The 19,315-nt window shown below is 42.7% G+C and overlaps 1 protein-coding gene across 1 annotated transcript in view; it reads right to left on the bottom strand.

Annotated features, from left to right (window-relative positions):
- The window catches only part of atrn (attractin), a 376,923-nt gene that overhangs the window by 229,058 nt on the left and 128,550 nt on the right, over positions 1-19,315 (bottom strand). Inside the window, exons 14-15 of the mRNA XM_060840099.1 lie at positions 10,453-10,591; positions 2,716-2,897 (exon numbers count right to left, since the gene is read on the bottom strand). Coding sequence (XP_060696082.1) covers positions 2,716-2,897; positions 10,453-10,591 — 321 coding nt within the window. The remainder of the gene's footprint in view (positions 1-2,715; positions 2,898-10,452; positions 10,592-19,315) is intronic.

The raw sequence follows: 19,315 nt of genomic DNA, 5'->3' as shown, positions 1-19,315 counted from the left end.
AGATCTCCGTGTCCTGGTGCAGAAATCCCTCAAAGTTGCCACTCAGGTTAATAGGGCTGTTAAGAAGGGACAGATATTAGGGGTAGTTTCTCCACTAAGAGTAGTAGGGGTGTGGAATGGTCTGCCTGCAACAGTAGTAGACTCGCCGACATTAAGGGCATTGGACATACATATGGAATGGAATGGTGTAGGTTAGATGGGCATCAGATTATTTTCACAGGTCAGCACAACACCGAGAACAAAAGGACTTGTGCTGCATGGTAATGTTCAATGTTCTATCAATATCAATTTAGTGCAATTTACTGTTCACCTATTTTTGTGTCCTCCGCAAAATGGGCTATAGAGCCTCCTACCCAAATTGTTAATGTAGATTGTACATAGCTGGGGCCAAAAGACCGAACCCTGTGGCACCCCACTAGTTACTTCTTGTCATCCAGAAAAAGAAACCCACTTATCCCAACTCTGTCTTCTGCCCATCAGCCTGTCACGTATCCAAGCTAATAAATTACACTTAATCCATACATGTAATCAACTTTGTGAATTCATCTTTGTGCAGCACCTTATTAAGTTGTCTTCCAGAAGTCCAGATATTACATCGATAGGAACCCCATTATCCATTTTATTTGTTATATCTTTGAAAAACTCTACCAAATTAGTCAAACATGATTTGTCCTTCATAAAACCATGCTGACTCTAATGGAGAGCATTTAGACTATCCAAATGTCCTGAAATCACTTCCTCAACAGTTGATTCTAACACTTCCCCAACAACAAATGTTAATTAACTGATCTGTAATTTCTCATAGGTTGCCTTCCTTTCTTTTTGAATAAGGGGGCTACATTAGCATTTTGCCAAACCACTAGAACTTTTCCCATGTCCAGGGAATTTTGGAATATTGCAACCAATGGATCCACTATCTCTGTCGCCACTTTCTTCCTGGGAGGTAGGCCATCAGGTCCAGGAGACTTGCCTGCCCTCAATCCTATTAATTTGCTAAGTACCTTTGTCCTATTGACATTGATTTTTCTTCTCTCCATTGCTTTTGACTTGCCCGTTACAATAGGAATAGTACTATTGTCCTCTATTGTGAAAACTGAGGCAAAGTATTGATTTCGCATCTTTGTCATTTCAGTGACCCCCCCACTATTAACTCTCCAGTTTCAAGGGACACTTGCGTCTTAAAGAGGACTTTTCATGACCAGTCTGTTGTCATTCATTTAAATCAGTGTCCTCTGGATCTCAACCCTTGAGCTAATTAATTTGGTTTATTAAATTATACACAGCCCATGCAAGAAATGCAATGTCTTTACCAATCTAGCTGGCCTTGTGCTATTAGATTAGATTAGACTAGATTAGACTTACAGTGTAGAAACAGGCCCTTCGGCCCAACAAGTCCACACTGACCCGCCGAAGCGAAACCCACCCATACGCCTACATTTACACCTTACCTAACACTACGGGCAATTTAACATGGCCAATTCACCTAAGCTGCACATCTTTGGACTGTGGGAGGAAACCGGAGCACCCGGAGGAAACCCACGCTGACACAGGGAGAACGTGCAAACTCCACACAGTCAGTTGCCTGAGTCGGGAATTGAACCCGGGTCTCAGGCGCTGTGAGACAGCAGTGCTAACCACTGTGCCACCGTGCCGCCCAAATGCTTCTGCATGCCAAAGTTAAAATTTACCATTCTCATCACTTCACTTGCACTGCTCGATTCCCATATTTAGACATTACTTTCTTGAAAGTTTTAGTCTCAGTAGGCTTGAAACCAACAACCAAAGGCTTGTATAGCTTGTTATTTTTTAATTCATAGCTGACTCCATTGTCGGAGTGGACTCGATGGGCCCAATGGCCTTACTTCCACTCCTATGTCTTACGGTCTGATCACCTTCACTGAAATACATTCTTTTCCTGAATTGTATCAGAATTATTGCTACTACTCCTCCAATTCCCCTTCCTGCTGCCTCGGGGATTTAGGTCCCAATTATAAATAGTTTCATTCAAGTACAAGTTTGTTTTAAAACTTCAAGAATTAAATAACTTGATAGTTCACACTTAAGATTCAATAAGTACAGGCTTGCTCAGCGTGCTACATGTTGTCTAAATTGACAAAATGAAAATTTTCAGTTGAAAACTTAGAATTTTATTTTGGGTCAAATCAGTCTTAGTGGGCGGCACGGTGGCACAGTGGTTAGCACTGCTGCCTCACAGCGCCAGAGACCCGGGTTCAATTCCCGACTCAGGCGACTGACTGTGTGGAGTTTGCACGTTCTCCCCGTGTCTGCGTGGGTTTCCTCCGGGTGCTCCGGTTTCCTCCCACAGTCCAAAGATGTGCGAGTCAGGTGAATTGGCCATGCTAAATTGCCCGTAGTGTTAGGTAAAGGGTAAATGTAGGGGTATGGGTGGATTGCGCTTCGGCAGGTCGGTGTGGACTTGTTGGGCCGAAGGGCCTGTTTCCACACTGTAAGTAATCTAATCTAATCTTCAATTCAAGAATTGTCAATTAGTTATCGTAAGTTGGTCACATGTTTAACTTTTTGTTGGGGGGATTATGCTTGCTGAGTATGTTGTGAAAAATGGTCTCTAATCCCAAAATATACAATCTATTGGCTATCATAAAGCAAACACAATTGCTATTTTCTTACAGACACAAATGCTTGATTCAGAATTGAGAGATTCAGTTCAACCCAAATAAAACAAATTGAACTCACCAACACATGCATAATCTGCAACTCCTTAAGAACAAATTCAACTTTTTTCTGTGATGTAAGAGAGGCAAGTGCTGCATTTTGACTCCTGCAGAATAACTTGGCATTATCATAGTTTTCTTTTGCCGTGGTGATTGTCAAACACGAGTTCCCCACCAAGTGCCAGCTCTCTCCACAGATGGTTTCTGTAATGCCCAAATTTGAAAATTAAACACTTCAAAATTGAAAGCAATATTGTTTCCATCAACTGTTAATTGAAGGTCAAAATACATAATTGCAAGATATAGAATTATAGAAGAGAGCAGGAGTTGACCATTCAACTCCTTAAACCTCTCAGAGAACACCTCAGGGACGCCCGGACCAACCAACCCAACCACCCCGTGGCTCAACACTTTAACTCTCCCTCCCACTCCACCGAGGACATGCAGGTCCTTGGACTCCTCCACCGGCAGAACATAACAACACGACGGCTGGAGGAGGAGCGCCTCATCTTCCGCCTGGGAACCCTCCAACCACAAGGTACGAATTCAGATTTCTCCAGTTTCCTCATTTCCCCTCCCCCCCACCTTGTCTCAGTCGGTTCCCTCAACTCAGCACCGCCCTCCTAACCTGCAATCTTCTTCCTGACCTCTCCGCCCCCACCCCACTCCGGCCTACCTATCACCCTCACCTTGACCTCCTTCCACCTATCCCACCTCCATCGCCCCTCCCCCAAGTCCCTCCTCCCTACCTTTTATCTTAGCCTGCTTGGCTACTCTCTCTCATTCCTGATGAAGGGCTTATGCTCGAAACGTCGAATTCTCTATTCCTGAGATGCTGCCTGGCCTGCTGTGCTTTGACCAGCAACACATTTTCAGCTTCAATACCCTCATCCCACTTTCACTCCCCCATATCCCTTGGTCTCTTTAGCCATAAGAGGTATATCTACCTCCTTTTTGAAAACACAATGCTTTGGCCTCAACCACTTTCTGTGGTACTGAATTCCACAAGCTCACCAGTATCTGGGTGAAGAAATTTCTCCTCATCTTTGACTGAGAAGAGTTATAGCAACTATGACCCTCTGGTTCTGGTCTCCCCCACCATCAGAAGTATTCTTCCTGTATCTTACCTATCTAGCCCTATTAGAACTTTATACATTTCTATGATATGCAACTGTGTTCCCACCCCATTCTTCTCAACTCCAGTGAATATAATCCGAAGTAACTCAACGTCTCTTCAATGTTGCCATTCAATTTGCAAAGCTTCACTTCATTTCCTCTACAGCAAGAGCATTCTTCCTTAGAAGAGGACACCAAAACCTCATACAGTCTTGAGGTGTGGTGTCACCAACGGCTGTGTAGTTGCAGCAAGGGTCCTTGTTCCTGTACTCAAATCTCCTATGAAAGCCAACATATAGTTTGCCCTCTCTCAGGATATAGGTTTGCTCGCTGAGCTGGAAGGTTCATTTTCAGATTTTTCATCACCATACTAGGTAACATTGTCAGTGAGTTTCTGAATGAAGCACTGGTGGTGTAGCCTGCTTTCTATTTATATGTTTGGGTTTCCTTGGGTTAGTTATGCCCTTGCCTGTGGTGACATCACTTCCTATGGTGGTGTTATTTCCTGTTCGTTTTCTCAGGGCATGGTAAATGGGATCAAAGTCAATGTGTTTGTTGATAGAGTTTTGATTGGAATGCCACGTTTGTAGGAATTCTCGTGCGTGTTTCTGTTTGACTTGTCCGAGGATGGATGTGTTGTCCCAGTCAAAGTGGTGTCCTTCCTCATCCGTATGTAAGGATACCAGTGAGAGTGGGTTATGTGGTTTTGTGGCTAGTTGATGTTCATGTATCCTGGTGGTTAGTTTTCCGCCTGTTTGTCCAATGTCGTCTTTGTTATAGTTCTTGAAAGGTATTTTGTAAATAACGTTAGTTTTGCTTGTTGTCTGTATAGGATATTTCAAGTTCATTAGCTGCTGTTTTAGTGTGTTGGTGGGTTTATGGGCTACCATGACGCCAAGGGGTCTGAACAGTCTGGCAGTCATTTCCGAGATGTCTTTGATGGAATGAAGGAAACACACTCAACACACAAGAAAGTAAAGCACTAAAAAGACTAAATAAAGATAAAAACATTGTTATCAGACCTGCACACAAAAGACACTTGACAGTCATCTTAAATCGAAGAGACTACATTGAGAAAGTAAATGCACTACTTGCAGATACCAACACTTATCAACAAGTGGCGATAAACCTGACTCCACAACTAGAGAACTGAATCACAGTCCTACTCAAAACACTTCAGAAATGTGAAGAAATAAAGAAGACCCACTTCCAAAAACTGAAACCAGATAGATCCAACACACCACACTTCTACAGATTAACCCAAATTCACAAACCAGGAGACCCCTCAGACCTACAGTCTCGCTACCTGGACACCAACTTACAGACTGGCCAAGGAGCTACACCAAAGACTAAGACATTGAGTAGAAGACTCATACCACTCCATTCACTCCACCCAAAAACTCCTGAAGACCAAATGCACCAAGATAGATGAGGACGAAATAATGGTCTCCTTTGACCTAACAGCCCTGTTCTCATCCATCAACATCAAACCTGGTCAAGGAAACACTTATTAGAAGAACCAAAGACACATACACCAACGTCATCAGAAAGGACAGTATCGTCAAGCTCGTGGACCTATGCCTTACCACCCACTTCACCTTCAACAACAAAACCTGCAGACAAACCACTGGAATATCCATGGGCTCTCTGATATCAGGGTTCTTAGAAGATGCAGTAATGCAGAGACTCAAACAAACTGCTCTGCCAACCATCTAACCCAAACTTTGGATCCGCTATGTGGATGACACCTTTGACCTCATCAAACAAAACAAATTACAGTAAACCTTCAAGACCATCAATAATACCTTTACTGACACACCTTCACTAAAGAGGAGGAAAACAACAAACTGCCATTCCTAGATGTCGCAGTAGAGCCAACAGCCAATGGGCAACTTCTACAGGAAGACAACACATGCGGATCAAATATTGAACTATAGAAGCAATCATCCCAAAAACCACAAACGAAGCTGCATCAGAACATTATTTCAATGAGCCACCACACACTGCAGCACAGAGAAACTAGACAGAGCCAAGGAAAATCACCTACACAGCGTATTCAAAAAGAACAGGTACTCAATGAACACAGGGCAAAAACAATGATTGCAGATGCTGGAAACCAGATTCTGGATTAGTGGTGCTGGAAGAACACAGCAGTTCAGGCAGCATCAGAGGATCAGTAAAATCGACATTTCGGGCAAAAGCTCTTCATCAGGAATACAGGCAGAGAGCCTGAAGGGTGGAGAGATAAGTGAGAGGAGCGTGCACTCAATGAACACAGTCTGCGATTTCTCAGCAACAAACTCTAGCCAATCTTCCCTACATCAAAGACATCTCAGAAATGACTGCCAAACTACTCAGATCTCTTGGCATCATGGTAGCCTCACAAACCCAACATACTAAAACAGAAGACCCTATGCAGACAACAAGCAAAACTAACGTCATTTACAAAATACCTTGCAAGAACTGTAACAAAGACTACATTGGACAAACAGAGAAAACTTGCCATCAGGATAAATGAAAATCAACTAGCCACATGACCCACTCTCACTAGTATCCTTACATACAGATGAGGAAGGACACTTTGACTGGGATAACACATCCATCCTAGGACAGGTCAAACAGAGACACACACAAGAATTCCTAGAAGCATGACATTCCAACCAAAACTCTGTCAACAAACACATTGACTTTGATTCCATTTATCGCCCACTGAGAAAAAGAACAGGAAATGACATCACCACCGGAAATGATGTCACTACAGGAAATAGCATAACCAACCCAAGGAAACCCAAACATAAACAGAAAGCAGGCTATACCACCAGTGCTTCATTCAAAGGCTTACAGAAGATGTTACCTAGTATGGCGACAGAATGTCTGAAAACGAATCAAGCAAACCTACATCCAGAACCTCAACTTAAGCTACAAATCTTCTCAAAACTCGCTTGCCCTCTCTCAATTTACAGTCATTCAATTAATAATCTGCCTTTCTATTTTATTCTACTAAAGTGGATAACCTCACATATATTAGATTAGACTAGATTCCCTACAGTGTGGAAACAGGCCCTTCGGCCCAACAAGTCCACACCGACCCATCAAAAGTAACCCAACCAGACCCATTTCCCTCTGATTAATGAACCTAACACTACGGGACAATTTAGCATGGCCAATTCATGTGACCTGCACATCTTTGGACTGTGGGAGGAAACCAGAGCATCCGGACAAAACCCAAGCAGACACCGGGAGAACGTGCAAACTCCACACAGATAGTCACCAGAGGCTGGGATCAAACACAAGGCCCTGGTGTTGTGAGGCAGCAGTGCTAACCACTGAGCCACCATGCCACCCTTAATATTCACATATTATATTCACATTATATTATATCTGCCAAGCATTTGCCCATACACTCATTATGCCCAAATCACAACGAAGCATCTCTGCACTCTCCTCACAGTTTACCCTTCCACCCAGCTAAGTGTCATCTTCAAATTTTGACATAATACGCTTCGTTCTTTAATTTAAATAACTGATGCATATTGTCAATAGCTGGGTTCCTAGTACCAATCGCTGCTGTTGCCCACTCGTGACTGCCTGCCATTCAGAAAAAGACCTCTTTATTGCTCTTCAATGTTTCCCATCTGCTAACCAATTTTCTTTCCATCTCAATGCACTACTCCCACCTTCTAGGTCTGGTCTCACCAATGCAGTGTAGTTGCAGCAAGGCATCCTTGCCCCTGTACTCAAATCGCCTCACTATGAAGGCTAACTTTCATTTTACACATAAATTGTTTCTGTGGAGCTTTGTCAAAAGCCTTCTGAAAGTCCAAGTAAATCACATTTACTGGCTCCCCCAATCAGATCACCTAACTACATCCTTAATGAGTTCTACAAGTGACAATGGACTGCAACATTGTCCCACTATCAATGTCAGACTCATAAAACTTATAATTCCCTGTTTTCTCTGTCCACCTCTTTTTCAATAGTGGGGTTACATTAGTTATAGTCTAACCTATAGAACTATTCCAGAGTCGAATGAATCTTGGAACATGACTACCCATGCATCCAATATTTCAAGGACCACTCAGAGTCATAGAGCAGATATCCAAACCTACTCTAGTCCCATTTGTCAGCACTTGGCCCCTATGCCTCTAAACCCTTCTATTCATTTATCCATCCAAATGCCTTTTAAATGTTGCGATTGTACTAGCCTCCACCACATTCTCTGGCAGCTCATTCCATACACATACTCTGCATGAACAAGTTGCCTTTTAGGTCCCTTTTATATCTTTCTCCTTTCACCCTAAACCTATACCCTCTAGTTCTGGACTCTCGCACCCCATGGAAAAAACTTCGCCTATTTATCCTATCCATGCCACTCTGTGGAGGACGTTCAGACAAGCCACTCAGATGATCACTGGATCAAAGGAATTGTCTTCCATGCAGAGGCCACACAGGTTGGGAGCAATATATCCTGCAGTAATGCATTATGAAGACAACCAGGAAGTAGGCTATCTTGGATCTGGTAATGGATAATGACGCAGGTTTAACAGATGACAAGGGAAATTTTATTTGGAAGTCAAGAATAATCATAACATGATAGAATTTAATATTCAGTTTGAGTGCCAAACTTTGGTCAGAAACAACTCCATTTAAGGTAATTAAGGGGAATTACAATGAAATAAAGTGAGTGGATGGATTAGCAGGAATAACAGTAATGAGCAGTGGCAGACATTTCCATTCCTGTCAGGAGGAAAATTCTGAGAGAGGAATAAACCAACCATGGTTATTGAAGGACGTTGAGGAGAATGCAAAGTCAGAAAGTCATACAACATGGAAACTGATCCTTCGGTCCAATTTTTCCATGCCAACCAGATATCCTAAACGAATCTAGTCCCATTTTGCAGTATTTGGCCCATATCCACTAAACTCTTCTTATTCATATACCAATGCCGATGCCTTTTAAATGCTGTAATTATACAAGCCTCCATCACTTCCTCTGGCAGGTCATTCCATACAAGCACCACCCTCACTGTGAAAAGACCTCCCCTCAGAACCCTTTTAAATCTTTCCCCTCACATCTTAAACCTGTACCCTCTAGTTCTGGACTCCCCTACCCTTGGAAAAAGACCTGACTATTCACTCTATCCATGGTTCTCATGATTTTTAAAAACTTTTTAAGGTCAATGCTCAACCTCTGATGCTCCAAGGAAAAAGCCCCAATCAATTCAGCCTCTCCTTCAGTTCAAACCCTCCAACCCTGGCAACATCTTTGTAAGACTTGTCTGCAAACTTTAAAGTTTAACATTGTTCTATAGCAAGGAGACCAGAATATGGACACATCTCCAAAACAATTTTCCTTTGCTAGTGAAATCACATCTGAGGCACTGGGAACAGTTCTGATCTGCCTATTCAAGAAAATACATTAATTTTAGTGGAGGAAGTTCAGAGAGGCCACAGATGATCACTGGATCAGAAGGACTGTCTTGTGTGCACAGGCTAAACATGTTGGAAGCAGTATGTCACAAAGTAATGTATAACGGAGACAACCAGGAATCAGGTTATCTTGCATCTGGCCATTTTCCATGTCATTAGACTGGGACTAGACCTGAGAACGACGTAAATACTACATTGATCCAATTCAGTGATACAACGTTCAGAAATTATAAAACATTCCATACAGATTACACCACAAACAGTATGATAGAAGGCAATTAAGCAGGTAAGTGAAGATCTCGACCCACGGGAAGGATCTCTCAGTTTTGTGACTGGTCAAAAGAACACGAGCAATTTGGTCTGGGTCTGCAAGGTTTCACACTTTATTGTCACGGCCGGGCACAGATTGCCCAGCAACACAGACTTAAAGCACTTCCGAACTCCTAGGATAAGGTTGCGCACCTGGCTTAAGACAAAGCCATTTTCATACCTTTTTTGAAAAGTAGTACATCCATGGTTACAGAGCAAATTCAGACAATTACTAAACTTAATAAAATGACATTATTGACAGCCACTTAGCCCAATGATATTTCCTGGGAGTCAATTTTGCTTTACATAAACAAGCTTTTTTTATCTTTTTTTTGCACCTACAAAGGCAAGGTCAGTTAGGCTGGCTAGTAATGCCTTATCCAGTCTAGTTATTTGTAAGCTGTAAAGGAAGCATTGTCTACTAATCTTTGATTCAGTACTCAGGAATGCAGCTTCTAGCAGGGTTAAAAAGCACTTTTAAGCAGTGTTGTCAATTTGCAGCCTAGAAACCATTTTGTCATGTTACTTGCATTAAGAAGCCAGTTTGTTGTTAATAACAGCATGTATTAAATGGTTGCTCCTGACAATAGCCTGCATTCAGATTTTAGATCCTCATAAGGAGTTTGAATGATGGAGCTGCTCACATCAAAGAATTAAGCAGTCAGAAGGACCATCAAGTGGAATACTGAGAAGGGACAGCCTTTCTCAGTAAACTTACTTGCTATCCTTCCCACAAAATTGTCTGCTAGCAGTTCTTCTTTGTTCAACAACTCATTCACGCTCCTGGGGAACAACACTTGCCGCATCAAGACTGGGGGTTGAACAAAGCTATCAGATTCACTGAACATATTAGAGCACTGCAAGATATTGCAAAAGTTACAGATAGACATAAATTAAAACATACCAGGCAATGGGATGCATTCCTGATTCCTGGCTTCCCACTGACAGTTCTGGTCCATAGCACAGCTTTTACAACTAGTCAGCTTATTACAAACATACTCTGGTTTATCTTTTGGACAAGCTTCATAATCCCAGATTAATACCTGTTAGAAAATTGAAATTTTTTTTATATTCTGCATTTCATGACATTGTTTTAACATAATATAAACAAAGATGTAAAATCAGAACACTTAAGAATATGCACCTTCATCTGTAGTTAGGACTGCAAATGCTGGAGATCAGAATAGAGAGTGTGGTGCTGGAAAAGCACAGCAAGTCAGGCAGCATCTGAGGAGCAGGAGAATCAACGTTTCTGGCATAAGCCCTTCAACAGAAAATGAGGCTTGTGGGCTGTGGGGCTAAGAGATAAATGGGAGGGCAAGTGGGGTTGCAGGGAAGGTAGCGGAGAGTGGAATAGGTAGGTAAGTCAGGGATGAGGGTGGAGCAGACAGATGGGAAAAGACAATGGACAGGTCAAGAGTGCAGTGCTGACTTGGAGGCTTGGGACTGGAATATGCTGTTGCATTGTTTTGGAATTTTGAAAAAAAAAGTCAAAACGACAGCAATTTTAAAAGGGAGAAGCACAGACAAAGGAAGCACATGGTGAGGTCAGTGCAGGAGAGAGGGGGAGAGAGGAGAGAGAGAGAGAGAGAGAGAGAGAGAGAGAGAGAGAGAGGGAGAGAGAGAGAGAGAGAGAGAAAGAGAAAGAAAGAAAGTGACACCAGAGTGAACCTGCACAGTACTGCCTTTACTGTTTGAATTCATGTATCGCTGGACATCGGAGTGCGTCTAGGAAAATTAACAAACAATGAAATTCACAACCGATCTTGAAGGACTGTTTGGGCGAAGTTCACAGCACAGAATCAGATAAGTTAATTGTTTAAAGTGGCCTACAGAAAGTCTGCAGTAGTGAGTACAGTGGGTTCTTTCTTGATTATATGGTTTTGGAGATATGTCTCTTGATTAAACCTAAAATGTAAGCCGTAGCTATTAATCTAACCTGGGGCAGTGTTTTGGAGAGGAATAAGACTGTGATATTTTCTGGGTCTGTAGATTGTGAAGGAGCAAAAATGGCCTTGAGTAGAGTCATATGTGCTTCTTGTCAGCTAGGGAGTATAAAGAGAGTTTCAGGGTTACTGCGGATTATATCTGCAATAAATGCTGTTGGTTGCGAATCTTATCAGATCGAAAGGATCGGTTGGAGAGACAATTAGAAGCAATGAGGAATATGCAAAAGCAACAGTATGTGACAAATGTCAGTTATCGGGGGGGGGGGGGGGGGGAGTCTCAGATACACTCACATAGATGGGTTAACTCTAGGAAATGAAGGAGAGGTAGGCAGCTAGTGCAGATGCGTTCTGTGGCTACACCCATTTCAAACAAGTGTGTTGTTTTGAAAAATGTAGGGGGTGATGGATTCTCAGGGGAGCGTAGCACGAACAGCCAAGTTTCTGGTATTGACACTGGCTCTAATGCAACAAGGGGTACGTCGGGTTCCAAGAGATCAATTGTGTTAGGGGATTCTCGAGTCAGAGTTAGACAGACAGACGTTTCTGTGGCCTGTGGTGAAAAATCAGAATGGTGTGTTGCTTCCCTCGTGCCAGGATCAAGGATGTCTCAGAGAGGATGCAGAATATTCTCAAGGGGGAGAGGGGCCAGCAAGACGTCATTGTCCACATTGGAACCAATGACATAGGAAGGGAAAAGGTTAAGATTCTGAAGGGTGCTTACAGAGAGTTAGGCAGGAATTTAAAAAGCAGGTCCTTGAGAATAGTATTGTCTGGATTACTCCCAGTGTTACGGGCTCATGAAGACAGGAATAGGAGGATAGAGCTGATGAATGCATGGCTGAGGAGCTGGTGTATTGGAGAAGGATTCACATTTTTGGGTCATTGGAAACTCTTTTGGGGCAGAAAGTGACTTGCACAAGAAGGACGGATTGTACCTAAATTGGAAGTGGACTAATATACCGGCAGGGAAATTTGCTGCAGCTGCTCGGGAGGATTTAAACTAGTAAGGTGGGGTGGGGGTGGGGAGAAAGAGGAAACCCAGGGAGATAGTGAGGAAAGAGATCAATCGGAGACTGGAACAGTTGCGACCAGAAGAGAGTCAAACAGTCATGGCAGGCAGGAACAAGATAGGACTAATAAATTAAACTACACTGATTTCATTGCAAGGGGCCTAACGGAGGAGAAGGCAAATGAACTCAGAGCATGGTTATGAACGTGGGACTGGGATGGGCTGGACTAGCAGCTTAATGTTCCGGTATAAAAATGCTACAGGAAAGATAGAAAGGGAGGTAAGAGAGGAGGGGGAATGGCGTTTTTGATAAAGGTATAGCATTACAGCTGTGCTGAGGGAGGATATTCCTGCAAATACATCGAGGGAAGTTATTTGGGTGGAACTGAGAAATAAGAAAGGGATGATCACCTTATTGGGATTGTTTTATAGACCGCCTAATAGAGGGAAATTGAGAAACAAACTTGTAAGGAGATCTTGGCTATCTGTAAGAATAATAGGGTGGTTATGGTAGGGAATTTTAACTTTTCAAAAATAGACTGGGACTGCCACAGTAGTCTTGGGAAATAAGGCAAAGCAGGTGACTGAGGTGTCAATGGGGGAGCATTTTGGGGCCAGCGACCATAATTCTATTAGATTTAAAATAGTAATGGAAAAGGATAGACCAGATCTAAAAGTTGAAGTTCTAAATTGGAGAAAGGCTAATTTTGACAGTATTAGGCAAGAACTTTCAAAAGCTGATTGGGGGCAGATTTTCGCAGGTAAAGGGACAGCTGGGAAAGGGGAAGCCTTCAGGAATGAGATAACAGGAATATACTTTCTCTGGATCCTTGTTAGGGTGAAAGGAAAGGCTAGTAGGTATAGGGAATGCTGGATGACTATAGAAACTGAGGGTTTGGTTAAGAAGAAGGAAGCATATGTCAGATATAGACAGGATAGATTGAGTGAGTCCTTAGAAGAGTATAAAGGCAGTAGCAGTATACTTAAGAGGGATATCAGGAGGGCAAAAAGGGGACACGAGATAGTTTTGGCAAATAGAATTAAGGAGAATCCAAAGGGTTTTTACAAATACATGAAGGACAAAAGGGTAACTAGGGAGAGAATAGGGCCCCTCAAAGATCAGCAAGACGGCCTTTGTGTGGAGCCATAGAAAATGGGGGAGATACTAAAAGAATATTTTTGCATCAGTATTTACTGTGGAAACGGATATGGAAGATATAGACTGTAGGGAAATAGGTGGTGACACCTTGCAAAATGTCCAGATTACAGAGGAGGAAGTGCTGGATGTCTTGAAACGTATAAAGGTAGACAAATCCCCAGGACCTGATCAGGTGGACCCGAGAACTCTATGAGAAGCTAGAGAAGTGATTGCTTGGCCTTTGCTGAGATATTTGTATCATTGATAGTCACAGAGGAGGTGCTGGAAGACCGAAGGTTGACTCACGTGGTGCCACTGTTTAAGAAAGGTATTAATGACAAGCCAGCGAACTATAGACCAGTGAACCTGACGTTGGTAGTGGGCAGGTTGTTGGAGGGAATCCTGAGGGACAGGATGTACATGTACTTGAAAAGGCAAGGACTGATTAGGGATAGTCAACATGGCTTTGTGCGTGGGAAATCATGTCTCACAAATTTGATTGAGTTTTTTGAAGAAGTAACAAAGAAGATTGATGAGGGCAGAGTGGTAGGTGTGATCTATATGGACTTCAGTAAGGGGTTCGACAAGGTTCCCCATGGGAGAGTGATTAGCAAGGTTAGATCTCATGGAATACAGGGAGAACTAGCCATTTGGATACAGAACTGGCTCAAAGGGTAGAAGACAGAGGTGGTGGTGGAGGATTGTTTTTCAGACTGGAGGCCTGTGACCAGTGGAGTGCCACAAGGATCGGTGCTGGGCCCTCCACTTTTTGTCATTTACATAAATGATTTGGATGCAAGCATAAGAGGTACAGTTAGTAAGTTTGCAGATGACACCAAAATTGGAGGGGTCGTGGACAGCGAAGAGGGTTACCTCAGATTACAACAGGATCTGGACCAGATGGGCGATTGGGCTGAGAAGTAACAAATGGAGTTTAGTTCAGATAAATGTGAGGTGCTGCATTTTGGGAAAACAAATCTTAGCAGGACTTATACACTTAATGGTAAGGTCCTAGGGAGTGTTGCTGAACAAAGAGACCTTGGAGTGCAGGTTCATAGCTCCTTGAAAGTGGAGTCGCAAGTAGATAGGATAGTGAAGAAGGCGTTTAGTATGTTTTCTTTTATTAGTCAGAGTATTGAGTACAGGAGTTAGAAGGTCATGTTGCAACTGTACAGGACATTGGTTAGGCCATTGTTGGAATATTGCGTGCAATTCTAGTCTCCTTCTTATCGGAAAGATGTTGTGAAACTTGCAAGGGGTTCAGAAAAGATATACAAGGATGTTGCCAGGGTTGGAGGATTTGAGCTATAGGGAGAGGCTAAACAGGTTGGGGCTGTTTTCCCTGGAGTGTCAGAAGCTGATGGGTGAACTTATAGAGGTTTACAAATTATGAGAGACATGGATAGGATAAATAGACAAAGTCTTTTCCCTGGGGTCGGGGAGTTCAGAACGAGAGGGCATAGGTTTCAGGTGAGAGGGGAAAGATATAAAAGAGACCCAAGGGGCAACTTTTTCACACAGAGGGTGGCACATGTATGGAATGAGCTGCCAGAGGATGTGGTGGAGCCTGGTGCAATTGCAACATTTAAGAGGCATTTGGATGGGTATATGAATAGGAAGGGTTTGAAGGGATATGGGCCGGGTGCTGACAGGCGGGACTAGATTGCGTTGGGATTTCTGATCGGCATGGACGGGTTAGACCGAAGGGTCTATTTCCATGCTGTACACCTCTATGACTCTATAAAGGTGGAAGGAGAGGAAATTAGGAAACTGGTGAAATCCATATTGATCCCGTGTGGTTGCAGGGTGACCTGTCCATCGTCTTTCCCATCTATCTGCTCCACCCTCCTCTCCGAACTATCACCTTATCCCCCACCTTTATCTACGTATTGCATTCTTAGCTACCTTCCCCCTAGCCCCAGCCCAGCCCCACCCCCCTCCCATTTATCTCTCAGCTTCCCAGCCCACAAGCCTCATTTCTGATGAAGGGCTTATGTGCGAAACGTCGATTCTCCTGCTCCTCGGATGCTGCCTGACTTCCTGTGCTTTTCCAGCACCACAGTCTCGACCACCTTCATCAGTTACAAGTCTCAGGTTTCGACTGTTCCAATATGTACCTGGTCAGCAATTCACATGTCCAGAAACTCATGCAATTTTCTAGTGCCTGAAATTCACACCCTAAGTCTGTTCTCACTAGCACATCGCTGTTTATAGTTTAGCAACAACCTCTATGTTAATGTAACGTTCTGAGGTGTAAATTCCATCACAGCCTCAGTCTCTCTCTCTCTCCATTTGATTATAGTCCTGATTTTTATGCTCTATCATGATGATCATGCATTTACTGGTCTAGCTCTGGACTTACTTGACTAGAACAGTCAACTCTGAGTTTTGTCCTTGATGATCTCATTCAAACCCAACTCTGATCGAGCATCTGGTCATCAGTCCTACTACCTCATTCTGTTCAACAATACTGATGTTAACTGGGACAATTTAAGCTGCGTTAAAGTACATTACTAATTCAAACTGTCATATGTCAGTGGACAAAAATTTAGTAGATGGAAAATAGGTTAAGCATTTTGGTAGGTAGAGAGGCTGAGCATAATTCAGTTGGTAAGAGAGCTTGCATCCAAAATCAGCAAATAATAGAATCATAGCATCTCTACATAGGGCCTGCACATCCCTGGACACTGGGCGATTTAGCACGGCCAGCCCATCTAACCTGCACATCTTTGACTGTGGGAGAAAACTGGAGCACGCATAGAAAACACATGCAGACACAGGGAGAACATGCAAAGTCCACACAGGCAATTGAACCTTGGTCCCTGACATTATGAGACAGCAATGCTAACCACTGTGCCACCCATAGGGAAGACGAAAGATGTTGACCTTTATTTCGAAGTAAGTGCAGTAGAACATAAGGAGATCTTGCTAAAACTATACCAATCATTCTTTGAAGAGGAGTTATATCAAACTTAGAACAATAACTCCACAAATGGAGTTTCTCGAGCACTTAATGCTTTTATTGCCTATTTTCTGTTTTGTTTTTGTATGGGGCACTAGTCAGAAGATAGTAAAGAATGAGGTCGTCACACTGAAATATAGAGGATTCTTAAGGGACTGACAGGGTAAACACCAACAGGATGTTTCCCCTCATGGGAGCGTCAAGGACAGAGGGCATAGTGTCAGTATAAAGGGGCACCAATTTATGACTCAAGTTTCTCATTTCTTCTCTCAGAGGTTTGAGTGCCTTTGAACGTCCTTGCCACAGAGAACTGTGGGTCTGAATGCTTATCTGTACCAAAGGTTAAGATGGATCAGTTTTTTTTAATCATATGGGAATTGACGGGTTATGGGGAAAAGGGCAGAAAAGTGGAGATGAACTATGTCAGATCAGCCACAATCCTACTGAATAGTGAAACAGGCTCGAGAGGCCAAACAGCCTACTCATATTATAATTTTTATGTTCTTATGGCCTTAAAGGCAGAGTCGCTACAATCCCAGAGTTGCTCTCAGAGAAAGATGACCATTAGTGAATTTAACTTGAGGGTCACCATGTCACAACAAGGGACATGATTGGAAAGGCAGAATTTTGGCTGTAACCTCAGCTGCTGCGTGAAATGAAACACACTGTTGGCATCACTCTGCACTACAAATCAACCATTCAGTCAACTGAGCAAAAGACAAAATAATAGCAGCACTGGATGCAGTCCAGAGAAGGTTCACTATGTTAATTCCAGGGTATGGAAGAATTTGCTCTAAGGTGAAGGTTGAGAAGGTTCGGAAGTGCTTTGAAGAATAAGAGATCTTACTGAAACATACAAGATTCCTAGGTGGCTTAACAGTTTTCATTCCGGGAGATTGTTTTCTTTTGTGGGAGAATCAAAAACCAAGTGGTGAACCTGTGGAATATATTACTACCAAAGATGGGTATTAAGTATGTTAGTGGCTGAGACAGATAGATTTGTAATTAGTCAGGGAATTAAGAGTTATAAGGATAAAGCAAAAAAGTGGTGAGGGTTATCAGATCATCCATGATCTCATTGAATGGCAGAGCAGACTCAACAAGCCAAATGGTCTACTTCTGCTCCTTATGGTCTTAAGTCACTAAGCAAGGTGAATTGCATAGCCATTGAAAAAAGCTTGTCAATAAAAAGACATTCAATAATAACTGCATACCAAATAAATTAAGATTTATTCAGTTGCTTATTCCATAGTTTATTTCTTTAAACTATCCTTGGCTGCAAGCTCTTCAGTATTATGGAAACAAACTGCCTGATACCCCCTGTTGCTGCCTCATTACTTGGAATGCAATTGTTATCCACTTCTTGGAAGAATTGTTTCTTAAGGTAAAATTAAGTGATTGTAGGATTAATGATTTTACTGACTGAATAAATAGATCAAGTTTGCAAGCAAAAAGCAAGTGTGCACAATCTGATCCATAAACAAATTGGTTCAATATACATAAATGAATGACTTTGCATTTTTCATCCCTATTCTTGTTTTTATAGAGTTAGAGGTTACCAGCAGTTATATATCCTCCACCAGCAGGAGAACTCTAATCTTGGTTTTCCAAGGTCTTGAGGCCCTGATTCAAAACATCAGTATTTAATCTGGGCAGACATTTGAATGGTGTCAAAGGAATGCTGCATTTTGAGGGCTATCATTCTTTAGTTAAAACATTGCAGCAAGATTCTAACTGCTGATTTCTTTTACCGTCTTTCTTTTACTCATGTTATAATTCTACTCCTTTATCGCTCAGCCCTAACTGCGCTAGAGAAAGTAATAGTAAGCTGCTTTCTTGAACTGCTGCAGTCCTTCTATACATGCATGCTTTCTGTACAGTTAGGAAGTGAGTCCCAGAGTTCGGACCCCATGACACTGAAAGAACAGTGACATACTTCAAAGTCAGGCTCATGAATAGTTTGGAGGGGAACTTGCAGGTGGTGATATTCTCATATATCTGCTGCTTTTGTCCTTCACAATGATCATTGAAAGACATAGTCTGAAGAGCTTTAGAGAAACTCTGCCATGCATCTTGTAGAAAGTGCGTACTGTTGCTACTGAGTGTTGTGGGTGAAGGGAATAAATATTGTAAATGTGGCGTCCTTTGTCCTGGTTGGTGGCAGGTGTTTTGAGCATTGTTGGAGCTGTACCCATCCAGCTAAGTGCAGAATATTCTGTCACCTTAAATGTTCTCTCTCTTCATTCATTTCTGGGGTATAGGTGTCGCTGGCTGGTCGGCATTCATTGCCAATCCCCCATTGCCCTTGAGAAGGTGGTCGAGAGTTGCATTCTTGAACCACCGTAGTCCTCCTGCCGTGGGTTGCTCCACAGTGCTATTACAAAGGGAATTGTAGGATTTTGAGTGTGAAGGAATAGCAAACACTTAGAAGTCAGGATGGTGTGTAGCTTGGAGGGGGAACTTGAAGGTAATGGTATTCCAAGGTATCTGCTACTCTTTGCCTTCCAGATAGAAGTGATTGTGGGTTTGGAAGGTGTTTCTGAGGATCTTGGTTGAATTTCTGTAGTGCATCTTGTATGTAGTACACATTGCTGCTGCTGCACGCTTGTGAATGTAGGGCCAATCAATGGCCTGCTTTGTCCTGTCAAACTTCGTGAATGTTGTTGGAACTGAATCCAAGCAAGTGGGGAGTATTCCAGCATACTCCCG

Source organism: Hemiscyllium ocellatum, chromosome 1 (assembly GCF_020745735.1).
Source record: "Hemiscyllium ocellatum isolate sHemOce1 chromosome 1, sHemOce1.pat.X.cur, whole genome shotgun sequence".
In the NCBI taxonomy this organism is placed as follows: domain Eukaryota; kingdom Metazoa; phylum Chordata; class Chondrichthyes; order Orectolobiformes; family Hemiscylliidae; genus Hemiscyllium; species Hemiscyllium ocellatum.
This window is presented reverse-complemented; position numbering and strand designations above follow the sequence as displayed.